We start from the raw sequence: 16,788 nt of genomic DNA on the forward strand, positions 1-16,788 counted from the left end.
GGCACCACTGTACTTACGACTAACCTCTGAGCCTGGCAGTGAAAATATGAAAAAAGTTAAAACTTTTAAGCAATAATAATAATATAATAGTTGCTATAGTTATATAATTATACTAAGTTATATACTACTGGCATAACTGAGCTATGCGCCTATGCACAATACCTAAATCTTGGTCGAGGTATTTGAGACTAAAGTTATACCTATATATGTTTTTCATACTTATAAAATTAGATGCCCTTTACGAACCCACGATATTCTTGAGGTTTACTCGAAAAGTCGTAAATATACTGCACAATATTAACCTTGGCCACTCGAAACCTAAATCCCGGTGTAATTTCTTTTAATCCCAGCTTGTCCCTGACCACGATAACGAATACGCAAATAAGTCGTTGATACTTCTATTTCTATTATTACTTTAACAAATTTCTTCAAATTATACCTCAAGTTTTAAACATGATTAAATATATGTGCATAGTGAATGGCAACAGCTTAACTTGAATACTTGATAATCAAACACTCAAATTTTATAAATCAACAACTCTATTTTTATATACATTTTTGTATATCCTTAAATCTCGTTTATTTATCACATTCGAATTAATTTTTTTTTAACTATTTTAAATTTTAAGGTAATTTTTCATTTTTAGAGCATTGTACCTGTGGTTTATAAGATATAATACAATTATTAATTAATATTTTTAAATTTTTGCTGAACAGATCCATACGTCGTAAAAATCGAAATGATGTACGAGTTGCGCGGGCAATTAATTTAAAAAAATAGGTAATTTTATCAGATTTAAATTCAACCTCGTCACCTCTCGAAACTTAAAATTGTGCAGTCCTACGACATTTTTTTAAACTTGATTCAAAACACGTACAAACAAAAATAATGGAAGTACTTTATTTTGAGCTATAAGAATATAAAATATTTTCTAAAACATTACATTCTCAACTCTAGTTATGAGATGATATAAAACATAAGTAGGTATTTGCACGGAGCGAACACGAGCATAGACTATGTACTATACTATTATATACTTATATTCTGCAAAGTTTTTAATTAACAATAAGAAAAAGTATTTAAAAAATAAATAGGAACACTCTCTAAGGATTATGGCACTAATTATTCCAGACTCAACCAAGAATTTAAGTTTACGCACGCCTAAACCTTTTAAAAAATCTTGATATGTAAACAAAATGAATACCGGTTGTTTCAAGTTATATTAAATTCTGGATGACTTCAAACAATATAACTATATTTTGTTTTGGAAATCACAAAAATAGTTAAAAAAAATTAACATTAAAAACGGTACTTTTATCATTTTTAACTTAATATAATATATTAAAATAAAATAAATAAATACCTCTGACTGAGAAATTTTACTATTAATAATAAGATTGAAAATATTATCTAATAATAATTGAAGTAAATATTTACTAAATAATAATAAAAGCGTAGTTGCATACTTGTATTATTACAGTCATATTTTGTAATGATTACCGATTGAAAATTGAAAAAAAAAACAATTCTTATACTTTCAAATTTTAATTAAATAAATATTCTTTTGGACTAATATCGTCAATATCGATAAAATAAAAACCTTAGAATTTTACATTTTAAATCCACTACATTCACTTAATCCAGTACATTTTGATGGTTAAAAAATTGAATATTAGATTTTTTCGATTATGCAAGAAATTATACCTATTTAATATCTATCACAAAATGTGGCAGACTGTTTCAAGTCAATCAGGTTGACAGTTGTATAGGTAGGTTTTGGACAAAAAAAAAAAACATTTTGTATCGAATCGTATTTTTAACAAACTATACCAACGTGTTTAAACAACACCTTCCACGTAGATTCATAGCACCTGCGCAGTTTTTTTTTTCAACCATGATATGATTCTAATACATAACTAATACGGTTAATCTACCTATAAGTACTTTTAGGATCATTATGTGGTTTAAAGCAAATGTACCTAATATCTTACGGAAAATAATAATGAAAAATTTAAATTTTGAAACAGTATTGGCCTTAGAAACAATAATACAGTCAAATTAAACAATATTATTATTGTTTTCAATGTGAACTGTAAAAAGTTCTCGAGACGGACAGTGTATAGAAGATAAATAGTAAGGAATACTAAGGATGGTCAAAAATACAACACTTGAATTAGCCTAAATAAAATATATATTTGATTTCATTATAATTAATACTACTCATACATGAACATAAAATATATATTAATATTTAATGTATAAATAAAAAAACATTAGATGACTCATTTTGATAGAAAAAAAATATACATATAAATATTTTTCCATTCTTTTTATTTTATTTTAATACTATAAACTATATCAGTCAATACACACTTTGGAACCCAAAAAATAAAGAAATACTATGTTTCACTAAGTTACAAAATAAGAATAAAAAGCAGAAAAAAGGGAAATAAACCAAATAAATAATATTGTACCAATGTTAAATACTACACAAAATAAAACCCTAATTAATAATACAAAAAGACCCGTGAAAAATCGTTGACAACAAAATTAAATATTAATGTTAGGGGTAAACAAATTATACAATGTTAGGACTCCTGTAGCAAACCAAAAGTAAGATAATTGTGCGATGTATACAATTTCTAATACAAATAGAAAACTTATGAAACAAAACCATGTGCAAAATGTACACATAGCATTCGACTGAATACAATTAAAAAACTGTTAGTGGTATTTATCAGTTCTATAATATCTTTGGTAAATATTAACCTTATACATGATACATCTATGACTACATTACAATACATTTTATTGCTAAAGAATATAAATTGAAATACTATAGAATAGGTACAAGGTGATTTTCCTTATTCCGAGAACAAGTTTGTTTCGTATTAATCTCTTTATAACATTATGAGCTAAAAATACTATTCATCAGTAATATTTGAATAATATTAGGGTGTTTTATTTATTTTTTTCAGTCTTAGACTCGTTTGGCCTTAAATATATTATGCTATAAAGAGCAAACTTTATTAATAAATATTAAATATACAACATAATTTGATTGTTTCTTTTTCATTACTCATTATCGTTATTGGCACGCTATATAATATATATTCTAAATTATAAACTTTATATATAATATATACTTTACATTTCCTTTAATGTATTAATAAAAATATTATACTTCGGGTATACCAATATACATTTAAAAATAATGAATTAAACCAGTAAAAATTAACCAAACATCAAACCAAGCCCTTCCCCCCTCTAGAAAAAATATAATTAAATATATATTTATTTAATAATAATAATGACAAATGAATTAGTCAGTAATCAATCTCGAAAATGAAGTTAAAAGTTTAAACCTCCAAATGAGTCATGCGTGAAGCGCATCCGACGATATCAAAAAATTCACCGGCTGATGCTGGTGGAAATAATGGTTAAAGTGGTGATAAAGGCGGCCCAGATGTAGCCTGATTTGTTAACTGATATGGAGATGGGAGATCCAATGAGATTTTGTTTAGGAACGGCGATGTGGGAGGCTGCTGTATAATGTAACCACCAGTGGTTGAAGTGGCATTTGAAGACTGGTTAAAACAAGTAACTGGCGATGATCCGGTTAGATAAGAACCAGTAGAATTGTTGACGGGCTGTACAGGCTGTACTGGAACCGTTTGTTGATGTTGTTGGTGTTGTTGCTGAGGGTGTTGTTGCTGTGGCTGCTGTTGAGGAACAGCATTATTGTTGTATACTTGATATGCACCTTGATTACTTGTATTGGTAGTATTCGTCGAGTGCTCTTTGTGGTAGATATTAATGTGAGCACGCAAACTATATTTGTTCTTAAACACTTTACCACACACACTGCAACCAGCTGGATTGTACTCGTCGCTATGCCTAATGCGCATATGTTTTAATAAGTTAGACTTGTTGGAGATCACTTTTTGGCACAACGGACATGGTCGGCGGCCTAGACGGTCTGTCAAAAAAAAAAAAAATTAGAAAATTAGTTAAAATTTGAAAAATTTGACACTATGTAACATAATATTCGTGCAATTATTAATTTGATTTCATCTGAGTACCATTTCACCAACACAAAATAATTATTTGTGTAATTAGTCATTAAATAATGGGCGCTGAATTTAATATCACTTAGTAATTAAATTTTAAGTTATATACACTCTGTAATATTATATAATTCTTCAGACAAATAAATATTATAGTCCTGAGGCTATTGTATGAACATTTTTTATTCATCTTCAATATATTAAATATTATTTATTTTCAAAACATTAAATGTAGTTTTCATAATCAATGCTATATTGCATCATAATATTATATTAAGAGACAAGTTGAATCTTTTGACAGATCCAAGGAAAACAAAACAAAAATTTAATTACACTAAGTTAAAATGTTGCTGTTTTAACTTATCAATAAATACCCTATTAGATAATATAATGTATTTCATATATATATACCATTTTTTTAAACACTGATTAATAACAATATAAACTTAGATTATATAAAATACACCTAATAAAAATGAATAAATAATTTAATACAGACAACATTTATAAATTTTGCTTTACTTCACATTGATAATAAATAAAAAAAAAATATTATTTAATATTATTATACTAAATCATAGACTGATATATAAATTAGAAATTATATAAATAACTGTTAGTCACATTATGATATATCCATCATTATTGAGTACTCAAATGTAATTTTTACTTTTGTATTATTTTTTTTTTAATTTATTTAATATATACAATGCTATGTAATTTTAATTATACTCAAAATAATCTTTTTTAAATTTTGTAAGGGTGAAAAAATTTAATTTAAACATATCAAGTTTTTGTCAATATTAAAATTAAAGTAATAATTATCTTGTTTTAGAGTTAATATTTAGATAATTTTGTACATTAAAATAATCAATTTTTAAAATATCATCTAAATTTTAATAGAACAAAAATATCGAAGATTCTATTATTACATTCAATTTCAAATATTAAAGTAATTGTCAAAAGTATAAATATTATATGTATTCAGATGTAACTAGAATAGTATAATAATGGAAATTGGTTCAAGTTACATTCAAAAAGAAACTTAAAACTTTAAAAATACCATAGCATATTACTATATAGACGAGAATTAGCTAGGATGCATGCCCTTTTTATACTTATAAACCTACTAAGTATACTCAATACTCATATACCTAACTACTTGTTCTATATAACCTACAAAAGTTATTAGGTAGAGATATGCAATGGACAATTATCACAACTTATTAACTAGTGAAAAGTATTTAACATTTTCTATAAAATATTAAAAATATGCCCTTAAGAGCAGTGTTTCTCAACCAGTGTATCGCCGGGTAAGTCCAAACGTGTCGCGGGAAGTACTAATATTAAATGCACGAACCTTTTTGACACTATATTTACAAAAATTAATAGATATTATTCTTATTTATTTTTTTTATGGTACGTCACAAAGTATGAAAATTTTTAATTGTGTGTTGCCATAAAACAAAGGTTGAGAAACACTGCTTAAGAGGACACTACCCAACTATCCACATAGATGTTATCCACTTCTAACAAACATAATATAGCATAGCAAATTTGCATTCATCAGAATTGATTATGTTGTTAGTTTTAGTATTAGTGTGAAATGACTCTATTTCTAAAGTTTAAGGTAAGAGAATTATCTGTGCTTGAGCATTTGCATTTCTTCAATCTTTTAATTTTTAAGCAAGATATGACTGTAAAATATTATTATTATAATTTTATTTATTTTTCTCTTAAAAAAACTAATGTTTATTGCTTAAGCATAGATATTGTGCATATTTTTAACTTTTATAACCGGTTATTTCACCATAATATAAGTACTAACAAACAATTAATTCTGTTGAGTGCAAATTTGCTATATCATAAATTCACAATACCGAAGAAAACACATATATGGGTGATGTCCTCTTAATAATATTCCATTCCATACTTTTACATCCTAGTTCGGGCCTGTTACTATAATAAACATCTGAATAATTTAAGTAATATAATGCACAAAATGCATATCAAATAATATATATATATTTATAAAACATGCTAGGACATAACATATTAATATATACATATAACTTAACTAGAAAATAAATTAACTTGGATAGATGGGAAACAAAATAAATCAACATAAACACAAAAAAAGTTTGTTTATCACATTCTCAAATAAAAAGAGGAGAAGATACTGTATAATAAAGGTACATTAATATTCTTAGTCCTAAATATAATTTTTGTGAAACCTTTAAGAAATATTATTTACACATTTCTATACTTAAATCGTAAATAATACATTCTTATATTGTTTAAAAATAATAAACAAGGTGATTACATGCTTTAATACTTATGAGAAACCTTATTTTGCATTTTCAAATCTTAACTACAAAAATTGAAAATTTTATAAGTTTTTAACTACATAATTCTTTTAAATATTTTCAAATTTTTCGTGATTTCGGCAAATTTTGCAATTATTTTTAAATATTAAGAGGAATTAAATTGTAAAGCTTTTTGTCTGAGTGGAAATTTTATTATTGATTCATATACATAGAAAAGAAACAAAAACCAAAAATGACAATAGCTCAAAAATAGTCAAAATATTTTAAAAATTATGCTAAGTATATAAAATGTTTAGTAAATATTTTGAAACAGATAAAAGTACCGACAAATATTAATTTTTAAATAAGAAAATTGATTTTGTGAATAAATTCCCATTTTTTCTAATTTTATTTGTTTTACCCAATTATTAATTATTTATTAATCAGCTCAGATTGTGTAATTACTTATGTTATTTTTTTTTATGTATTCTTCATTTTTACCCAAGTTAAATAAATTATAATTTAATAAAGTATCAGTAATTTTTACTTTTAATCCTCAAAAGAATTAACTAGATTCACTTTTGTACCAAAAAGATATTGAAGTGGAAAATCAAGAACTTTTAAATTTTAAAATTCCTAAAGATGACAAAAAAAAAAAAATCATTGTAAAATGAATACATTATTGCTTTGCTCAGAATCTAAAATATAGGTGAGTAAATACAGAAGGGCCCATAATAAGCCCATAACTTTGTATTACAGTTGTTATTTATAACAAAAGTATACATATTATGTCCATCCATATGTGTAAAAATTTTGTTGATTAAATAATCAATTTATACTTGCAAATATAGTATAGTTCCAATATTGTTAGAGAATTAACATAAAGCCAAAGTTATTAATATTATATTACTATTATAACAATCAATATTATATTAAGTAATTAATTGGTGTTATTTTTGTTTAAAAATTGTTAATTATTGAATTTGTACATATTTGGAATGTTTAGTGCTCGAGACTTCCCCCATTACAAACAATACACCATGCTCCGGCTGACCGACAACCATTTTTGTCCACTTACACAAATTATATCACCATTCATCACAATCTGACATTGTGCTCTTGTCGCATGTGCGTTTTGTACGCTTCGCGATATACAAATGAGCTGGGGCAAAGGTAACAACACAGCCGGCGCATCAAGTCCGAATGCATTAAACGCACATGATACTTCAGCGACGACTGGTTGTTGTACATCTGTCCACAATGGGGGCAGTCCCCACACTGGGCCAGGTGGGATCCTGCAAACATATGTGTACCGCCTGCATGGCTTATAAGCCGAGAAAAACATTGATTTCCAGTAATATATGGAAAAGTCTGTTTTCTTTTACTTTTATAAAATTAAAATTTAAGCATACCTATATTCTAGTACATATTTATTTATTTATATAATATATACTTATATTATCCAATAATTATAATATATGTATATTACTTTAAAAAAAGTATAATACCTGCAGTTGTTAATGATTGTTCAGATGGACATTGATTTGCCTGTGCTGAAGATAAACCAAAATCAATACCACTAGATGTACTTGTGCGAATGTCTAAATAAGTTAATTCAAAATAAACTTCAATAATAAATTTAAGAAATAAGAGATTTAAGAAAAAGTAATTACCTTTAGGATCATTTAACATACGAGAAGCAATTAATGACTTATCAAAAATTGTAGTTGAATGTGAACCAAATTCATCTTTAACTAAATCCACATCTTCATATTCATCAACGTCAGGTCCTTGTGCATATGGATCATCACAAAATTCATCTTTTGATCCATCTTCATCAATATAACAGTCAGTATCTACATTACCATCATCAATATCATCGACTTTTAAACGACTCAATATGTCAGTTTCACTACCAGTTGTTTCATCCTGGAAAATAATGAATTAGCCATTGTTAAATTTTAGAAATATTTAAAATTTAATTCACCATAAACTCTGTGCCATTATCAAATTGTTTTTTCAATTTTACTGGAAGACACTTCTTTCGCTTGGCAGAAACTTTTTCACTGGGGGATTTAGGGGAATCAGATTTTTCTGTTGATGTTGATGTATCATGTTTCTCATCTTGATTGTTATTAGTAGACAGTTGCTGTAGTGGAGGCATATTATTTTTCTCTAAACTTGTTCTGGTGGACTCCTAAAAATAAACTAACTATTAAATAATTGTAATTAAGTGAAGAACATTATTATGTACTAGATCTGTATTAATGGTAGAAGCTGCACCAGCAAGACCTCTAATTTGTAGCAATTCTGCAGTCCGTAAAAACGATGCTAACTTTTTCTCTGATATGTAAACAGTGCCTTGATACACAAAATTGAGCAATGCCTGAACATCGTCTTGGTTTATATCTTTCAATATTACAACTGGATGTCTACAAGGATTATCCTAAAAATATAGCTAAGATATTACATCATGTACACAAAAATAACATTGCATTAAAAAAAAAACCTAATTTAAAATTTAGTGCAGTTTGAAAAATAAGGAGTGTTTTGGTTTACCTTGAACACATTTCGAAAGTAAGAACTGCACATAGACAACACAACTTTATGAGCTTTGAACAACTGTCCATCACATGATAAAGTTACATCTACCAGGTCTTCACTAGTGCGAAGGCTGTCCAACTCGGTGACCATGTTCAAAGGATAGTTGTTCCATTTCAAACAGAAGTGATCGGCAGTCATTGTAAACCCGAATCAAACACAGACGACAGTTGTTATAATCACCAAACCCTATAGTAGCCAAACAATAACAATAACGATGAACAATACAATGAGTGCAAGCGTTGTACAAGTGTAATATTCGTGCATTTGTGTGCATCCGACCACTGTCGAATGCATAATGTTTCGTATCAAAATGTGACACTTAGTGAATATAATACAATAATACATGGGTAATAATAACGATACACATTATTATACACATATAGATGAGTGTACGTGCGTTGTGCAAGTGGGTATAACGTTATGTAAAAACAAGAAATGGTGGACTTACCGTGCTTGTGGGCTGTTCAGAGACATCCGTATTATGGACGCCAAAACGTTGTTCACGTTTGACGAGATAAATAGCATGCAAAGGACGAGGCCATTAATAAACCGACTACCGACAAATAACAATCAATGTTCTATTTAAGTATTAATTATTTTTTCTTTTTATTATTATTATTATTATTATTATTATATTACTATTATTATTATTATTAATAACAATTAATTAAATTGTTCTTATCTCACTCGCTACAGGTTTACCAATGGTGGGGACGAACTCAAAACCGAACGCACACTGCGCGCTCACGTTTTTTTTTCGATTTGCCTGGCGGTCAGACGATTTAAGATAGGTAATAATATATCTATATATATAATTTCCTTAGATAATATTATATTATATTATGATCTAACTGATCTAAGATAATTTCTTATATTTAATTAAGTTATCATCACTATTAAATCTTGTTCAGGATAAAAATAGATATTGATAATATATCAATGATGGGTTGATTACTTTTTTGAACGCCGCCAAAATATGATAACAGTTACTTGGATTCCTCACAACTTCACAAGTATAAAGGCAGGCTCAACTAAACCTAAATTGTAGAAGATGCTTGATGCATAAATTTAAATTGTTAAAATGCATCAAATATAGCCGACCAACACCTGTCAAACCAATTACGTATCTACATCCCAAACTCCTTTAAAAATGTTTGAATTCGAATGATTATTTTTTACTTTTTTGGTGTATTTTTGCCGCTCGTGCACAGAATAGATTTAATTTATTCTGTGGTCATGTATTCAACTGCATATGCATAATACAAATGACTAATGCGATATATTAAATTACAACGAAATGCAATAACAAACACCATACAGGTTCCGATGTGCATTATTTCCTAACTATTATACTTATTTTTATACTTGACTTATCTAACTGATTTCAAGTTATTTGTTGAATATTTCAAAAATTATAGGAAGTCGTGTAGTTGTAGTATACTATATACCGGGAAATGTGACATCTGAATATGATATTATGTTTTATGTTATACTTTTATTTCATTTTATTAGGTACTGCAAACTATCTGTAACTAACTCGAGTGTCTTGAGTCATTAAAATAAACAACATAAACGGTCCGGGCATACAATACTTAAACCTACTCATGTTATATCCGCAGTAATTGATAAATAATAAATATCTACCAAGACGACGATAATTTACTTTTTCCAGAGATGAATAACAATGTAGGTAAAATAAGAATATAAAATTTAAAAATACTCGACACTGATGATAATTCACGAATGTTACAAGATCCAATAAGTTTTGGTATTCAAACATTTTTACATTTTTTAAATCGAACCACGTCCAGTGCAGCAACTAGGTTTTATAAGGCCCTGGTGCAAAAATTGTTATGGGGCCCCTGTACCCGTACAATATGTCCATAGATAATATCTTTGTTTACACCATTGTAAAATTTTTTCTACATACTACATGCAATAGACAATGGCGAACCCAGGATTTTAATACTGTGGCTCTGCATCATTTACAAGAGGCCACTGTATATAAGGTTTAACCAACTATATATTTATGTAATCTATGTTATTTTACTTTGTATTACAAATAGTAGCTCGCGATTTACCTCATTTATATTATACTTTAATACCAACATTTAATATAAGTAACTATAATAGATAAGACACAAGTCACAACTAAATTTTAAATACAATGTATAATTTAGGTACTTATAAACTTGGGTATTATTAATTAATTGTTATTTTTAATTGTTGCTCTAAATTGAACTAATAAAAAACATATAACTCTATACCAAAGAGAATCAATCAAAAGTAGGAAAAATACTAAGAGAGAATAATGCAGTAGCCAGCCAGTAATTGATCGTCATAGTAACGCTATATTAATCAACGTCCTAATAACTGACGTCAACGGGTATAAATACGGATGCGTTTCCGAATATAGTCAATCTACTCTTAACCTTCAAACTGTCAAAAACTAAGAAAACCAGCGGAAGAATAAGAAGAAACGAGACGCAAACGATCGGGAGTGAAACCAGTAAGAGAAAAGAACGTCGAACACCATCGACTACGCCGGGTCGTAGCAGTACGCTCAGACCAGAAGATACTGATGGTGGGCCACATAAGACTCATCTGGTTGTTCGCCTCGACTGGCTCGGGTAGTGCACAGGTTCGCCTGCTTCTACCCAGCTGCGACCACAGGCAGACATCATCAATATACAGACCAGCCACGAACACCAGACGAATATCCTCACAGACGCCGGCCGGTCAAATCTTTTTGTGCGCCCCGCCGTTGTCCGTACTTGCACCCTTCGGTCCTAGCCCTTTCGAGTGGCTCAATGTAATCACACCGCTTGTGGCAATACGGTTGGCATCGGCTGGGAACATATGCGAAGCTTCTCACCCCGGTCCTCACCAGTCCAGACGCGTGAGGCGTGACGACGATCTGAGCTAACCGGCTACTGCCGGCTCAGTAACCACGGTCTACGGCACGTTGTGGCTGGGGGGAGTAATGTGGTGGGTCACATAAGACTGCGCAGGGCACTATCTGGTTGTTCGCCTCGGCAGGCTTGGGTAGTAGTGGCGGTAGTGCCGACTCGACGTCGTACACCAGACCAATGTCCTCAGAGACGTCGACCGGTCAAATCTTTTTGTGCGCCCCGCCAAAACACTAACGATAGAATTGTCGACCAAACTTCGTGAACTAGTACAAAATTAGCCGACAGCCAATCACAGCGGACTTTAGCGGTACTTTAGTACCCCCAAAACCCTCCTGAATACGCCCCTGATGGTAACTATTATTATAGTATCAAACCATTATATAATAAATCTAAAATAAAATATTTCAAAACACAAAATGCCAAAATAATAAATTTGAATAATCAAAAACATCACTTATTTATTGATATTGAATGGACGCGGATGGTATCTATATATGTAAAAATTAAGTATTATAGTTTGTATTTTTAGGGATGCTAGAGACCCTCCTCTAGACTTCTCTCCTCGTATAGCTGAGCCTATGTAAAGTAAGTACGTAAAATACTTACTCAAATTAGTCAAATTTTCTAACAAAATAAAACTATAAAAAAACATTTATCTTATTTTAAAGAAAATACATAAAAAAATTACCAAGATCAATATAATAAATTATAAATTATAATGTATTATATTGAAAAACAAATTTATTAAAAATTTAATAATCATGCAAAAAAGTAAAAAAAAAATAGCACATAAAGCAAAACAAAGTTTACTTGTCAGTTTACAATTGGATCATCAGAATAATTATAATATATACGATTTATAATAGGAACGCGGAACGATTCTTTTATTTAAATTATTTTTTGTATTCACTCAAATAGGAAACAATAAGATAAGTGGATATGAATATATGATGATATCAACTACTTCAACTACTGCTTAGATATATGTTATGTACAATAAGTATCTAGTTGTTACTTCATACTTGTTATAGTTATACACTATACCTATATATATATATATAAAACCAGTAAAACAACATACGAAATACAAAATTTACAACATAAAAATATTCTATTTTTTTTTTCATTTATTATAACTTAAAATGTTTCAACACACTGGGTGTTATTACAAGAATTTTGACAATTTAAAATTTATAAGTAACATATTTATAACATAAGTAATATTGATAATGAATAATTAATATTTTGTTAAAATAATTGAGATTGTTATTGGGAATACAATTTGACGTTTTTGAATATAGTTAATGAGGATATTTATAAATATAATGATAAAAGGAAAAGAGATAAGATTATGGAATACTGTTATTAGCTTTAAGTTATTTTAGGAGGGAGATAAGGGGACCAATTAATGAGTTTAAGTTTGAAATAAAAGTTGATATAGTGTCGGCGATATTATTCTCCGTGTGTGATAATTTAATTTTTGTGGCTTCTGCATGTTTGGTCTTGGACTGGGCGTTGGAATCAGAGCCCTTGGCTAGACGGACTCTTGGGACTGTTTTTTTGAAAGTAGCTTTGTAAACTGGGCATCCCTTGAAATTTGCAATGTGTTCCTTTGTGCAACGGGCGCATTTAGGTGGAATATGGCGGTCTTTGGAGCATTCGTTCATGATTACGACCACACTTTACGCATTTAGGTTCGTGGCAGCAATTGTTTCGCGTGTGTCCGTAGAGTTGGCAGTTGTGACATTGTGGTGGGCCGCGTACCTTTTTATGTGCTTTTTCAATCGAAACTTTGGTATCGAGTAGAAACTTGATGTCAAGAGCATCTTTGTTATTGTCTTGTGTTAAAATATCCACAAAGAATAAAGGTAAAGGACATTTGTTTTTATTCTTTACATTGTATGTGTGTTTAACTGAGTGTCCTAACTCAGCTAAGACACTAGAAATGTCATTACTTTAGGTGGAAAAGTGTAGGTTTCTGATAACTATCCTGTATGGGCGAAGATGGCGGGGGGTGTATGAATGAAAACTAGTATTTGTTTCATTAAGTGGTCAATGATTTTATTGAAATATTCCTGATTTGCAGGTTGTATGATGATGTATGACGGCGTTGACCTACAGGTAATGCCATTTGGGTCGGTGATGTTGGTTAATACCTTATTGAAAGCGGAGTAGTTTTTTATGTTCTTAACATGGATTGGTGGAGCTGGAGACCCCTTGTCTCGTTCAATGCGAGGCGAATTCACAATTAGTGGCGAGCAAGACGAAACATAGGCGGAAATCCATTGAAAAAATTGGGGGGGTTACGATTTTTTTCATAAACCAAAGCCGTTAGAAATTTATTAATTGTATGTAATATGTATGTATAATGGATTTTATTTTCATTTTCATTTAATGAGATAGATTTCTGAAACCGAAGAACTGGTTTTGTTATTTGGGGTCTTGTTAGGTTCACATTATCTAGGAGAAGTGAAGTGAAGATTTTCAGAACTTTATATTTTATAATTAATTCACTACAGAGCTACAAAATTAATGAAAACACATTTTATTGGGAGTTTTTTTATGTTTTTCAGCTTTATAGCTTTGTAGTGAGTTAACGATCGATGATATAGTTCTGAAAATCTTCACAGCACTTCTCCTAAACTAAGTGAATCTTTCAAGACCCCAAATAACAAAACCCGTTCTCCAGTTTTAGTAATCTACCACTCTAAATGAAAATCTAGCAAAAAAACTATTTTTTTAACTGTGAAAAATTATTCGTTGGTTCTTTTATCATAAAACACTCATGCATTATTTCAAAAGTTTTCATGTTTTTGAAAGTATTTTTTTACATAGTTTCAAGTTGTTAAAAAACAACGTTTTTATAAAAAAAATAATATATTTTTAAATATTTTTTATCCTTTTAATTTTTAAGATTTTTACTTTTTTGAATGACAACATAGTCTTGTTTTCATATTCCAAAGCAAAATAATTTTCTGAGTATTTTGATACATAAAAATCAAATTTAGGGTGAGTTGTTTATGAGTTATAAGTAGAGGTCGGATTTTTATATTTGTTTCTAGTCTATTAGTTAAATGGGAATGAGAAATCTTTACGATTCATGAAACACAGAATTTATAAGAAAAAATTTATTTTGCATAAAAAAACATATTTTAGGGATTAGAGATTATAAATCCGACCTTAAGTATTTAAAGTTTAGATGCGCAAAGTGGAGTGATATTGGGTTAACCTGCAAAATGTTTGTCCACTACTCCCTTTATCTAAACTTTAAATACGTATAACTCATTAACTACTCACCCTAAATTCAATTTTTATGTATCAGAATTCTCAGAAAATTATTCTGCTTTGGATTACGAAATTAAAACTCTATGTTGTCATTCAAAAAAATAAATAACTTAAAAATATATTAAGATAAAAATATTTAAAAATATAATTTTTTAATAAAAATGTTGTTTTTTTAACAACTTAAAAAAATGTTTTCAAAAACATGAATACTTTTTGAAATAATGAGTGTTTTATAATAAAAGAATCACTCTGTATATTGTATTTGTATATATTTTGTTTTATTCGACAGCGATAAAACAAATCACTATAGCACAGTGTTCCTGCTAGTTTTCTGAACGTTGTTCATCATAATGATGTTATTATAAAATTAAAACTCTTATATAGTCAATATAGTGACCGTAATAAATTACTAATGAACGCGCACAGCGATAACTGAACGAATACGATACGATACAGTGTACGTGTATTCATGATGAACGCTATAGGCGCTATAGCCGAACCGTCCATAAAGATAATTATCAACGATATCGATTATCGAATAATGCACTTTGAGTATTTAATATAGTTTATTCGATGTATCTAATAAGTAATAATATATTAAAATTTATATAAATATATATTTCAAATCTAACTTGAAAATGAATACAGGATTACTCATGAGTTTTTTTTTTACCAGAAATTAAAAAAAAATAGGTTGGCATGCCATTTAAAACATTAAAACCACATGCATTTTCTACGCGTTTGAATTAACAAGTAAAGTACCTACCTAGCGATATCATTTTATATGATCAACTTTTATAATGTATTGATTTTACAATGATGTGTTTTTTTAAATTTTGTTATTAAAAAAATATTAAACTTAAAATACTTCTCTATTACTTAAATTATATTTTTATTTACACAATTAAATTTTAAAAATATTTAGACAAATTTTAGGCTATTTTTATGCATTTGAAATTTGTTTAGTTTTTTTTTAGTGCTTATATAATTTTTAAGTTTAGTCAATAAGCTTAAAAATGTAAGAACTTATGTGGAATTTTTATAAGTTATTCTTCAAATAATTAAAAATACATTGTTACAAATTTTTGAAGTTCAAATTTTTTTTACAGACATTTCAAATTGAAATTTCGATAAAATTAATAAAAATAACGATTTTATCTATTTTGTTACTAATATGTTACTAAATAAAAAAACATTATTCGTAGGAACTTGAAACTTTTTATAATTTTAATTACAATTACTAGTTATATATTATTATTTTCTATGCATAATGCAATTTTCAATAAATATATATATATTAACCCATTTATACCATGAACCAGTGGCGTACTTAGACCTGAATTTTTTTTGGGTGGGGGGTGAGAGGTTACATGTACTAGAAATTTTAGTTTTCTCAAAATAAATTAAAATAAAAAAAAAAATTGGGGGGGGGTTATCCCCCCCGTTAATACGCCACTGCCATGAACTTATTCATGTCGTTACGATACATCGGTATCGACTAAATTAGGGAAATATTTGAACCAAAATAGGTATTTAACTGTACAGGAGGTGTAGCTGTTATAGTGCTATTGTGTAATCAAGTATTATAAATCCTAAAACTCGGTAGGCCGATA

At 28.7% G+C, this 16,788-nt stretch overlaps 1 protein-coding gene across 2 annotated transcripts; it reads right to left on the bottom strand.

The window, feature by feature from the left end:
- Window positions 1–2,294: 2,294 nt before the first annotated feature.
- Window positions 2,295–9,585, bottom strand: LOC113554537 (protein tramtrack, beta isoform-like). 2 transcript variants are annotated; one of them, XM_026958424.1, is made up of 8 exons: window positions 9,427–9,585; window positions 8,934–9,164; window positions 8,629–8,820; window positions 8,362–8,571; window positions 8,048–8,303; window positions 7,883–7,975; window positions 7,453–7,669; window positions 3,846–3,980 (listed from the first exon to the last, which is right to left on the bottom strand). In XM_026958424.1, exons 2-7 carry the CDS (start codon window positions 9,114–9,116, stop codon window positions 7,473–7,475), a joined length of 1,131 nt encoding a protein of 376 aa, XP_026814225.1. In that variant the 5' UTR covers window positions 9,117–9,164; window positions 9,427–9,585; the 3' UTR covers window positions 3,846–3,980; window positions 7,453–7,472. The 2 variants fall into 2 exon arrangements, with proteins under 2 accessions (XP_026814224.1, XP_026814225.1); XM_026958423.1 differs by lacking the exon at window positions 7,453–7,669 and having other exon boundaries at window positions 2,295–3,980.
- Between the last annotated feature and the right edge of the window lie 7,203 nt (window positions 9,586–16,788).

Source organism: Rhopalosiphum maidis, chromosome 2 (genome assembly GCF_003676215.2).
Source record: "Rhopalosiphum maidis isolate BTI-1 chromosome 2, ASM367621v3, whole genome shotgun sequence".
In the NCBI taxonomy this organism is placed as follows: domain Eukaryota; kingdom Metazoa; phylum Arthropoda; class Insecta; order Hemiptera; family Aphididae; genus Rhopalosiphum; species Rhopalosiphum maidis.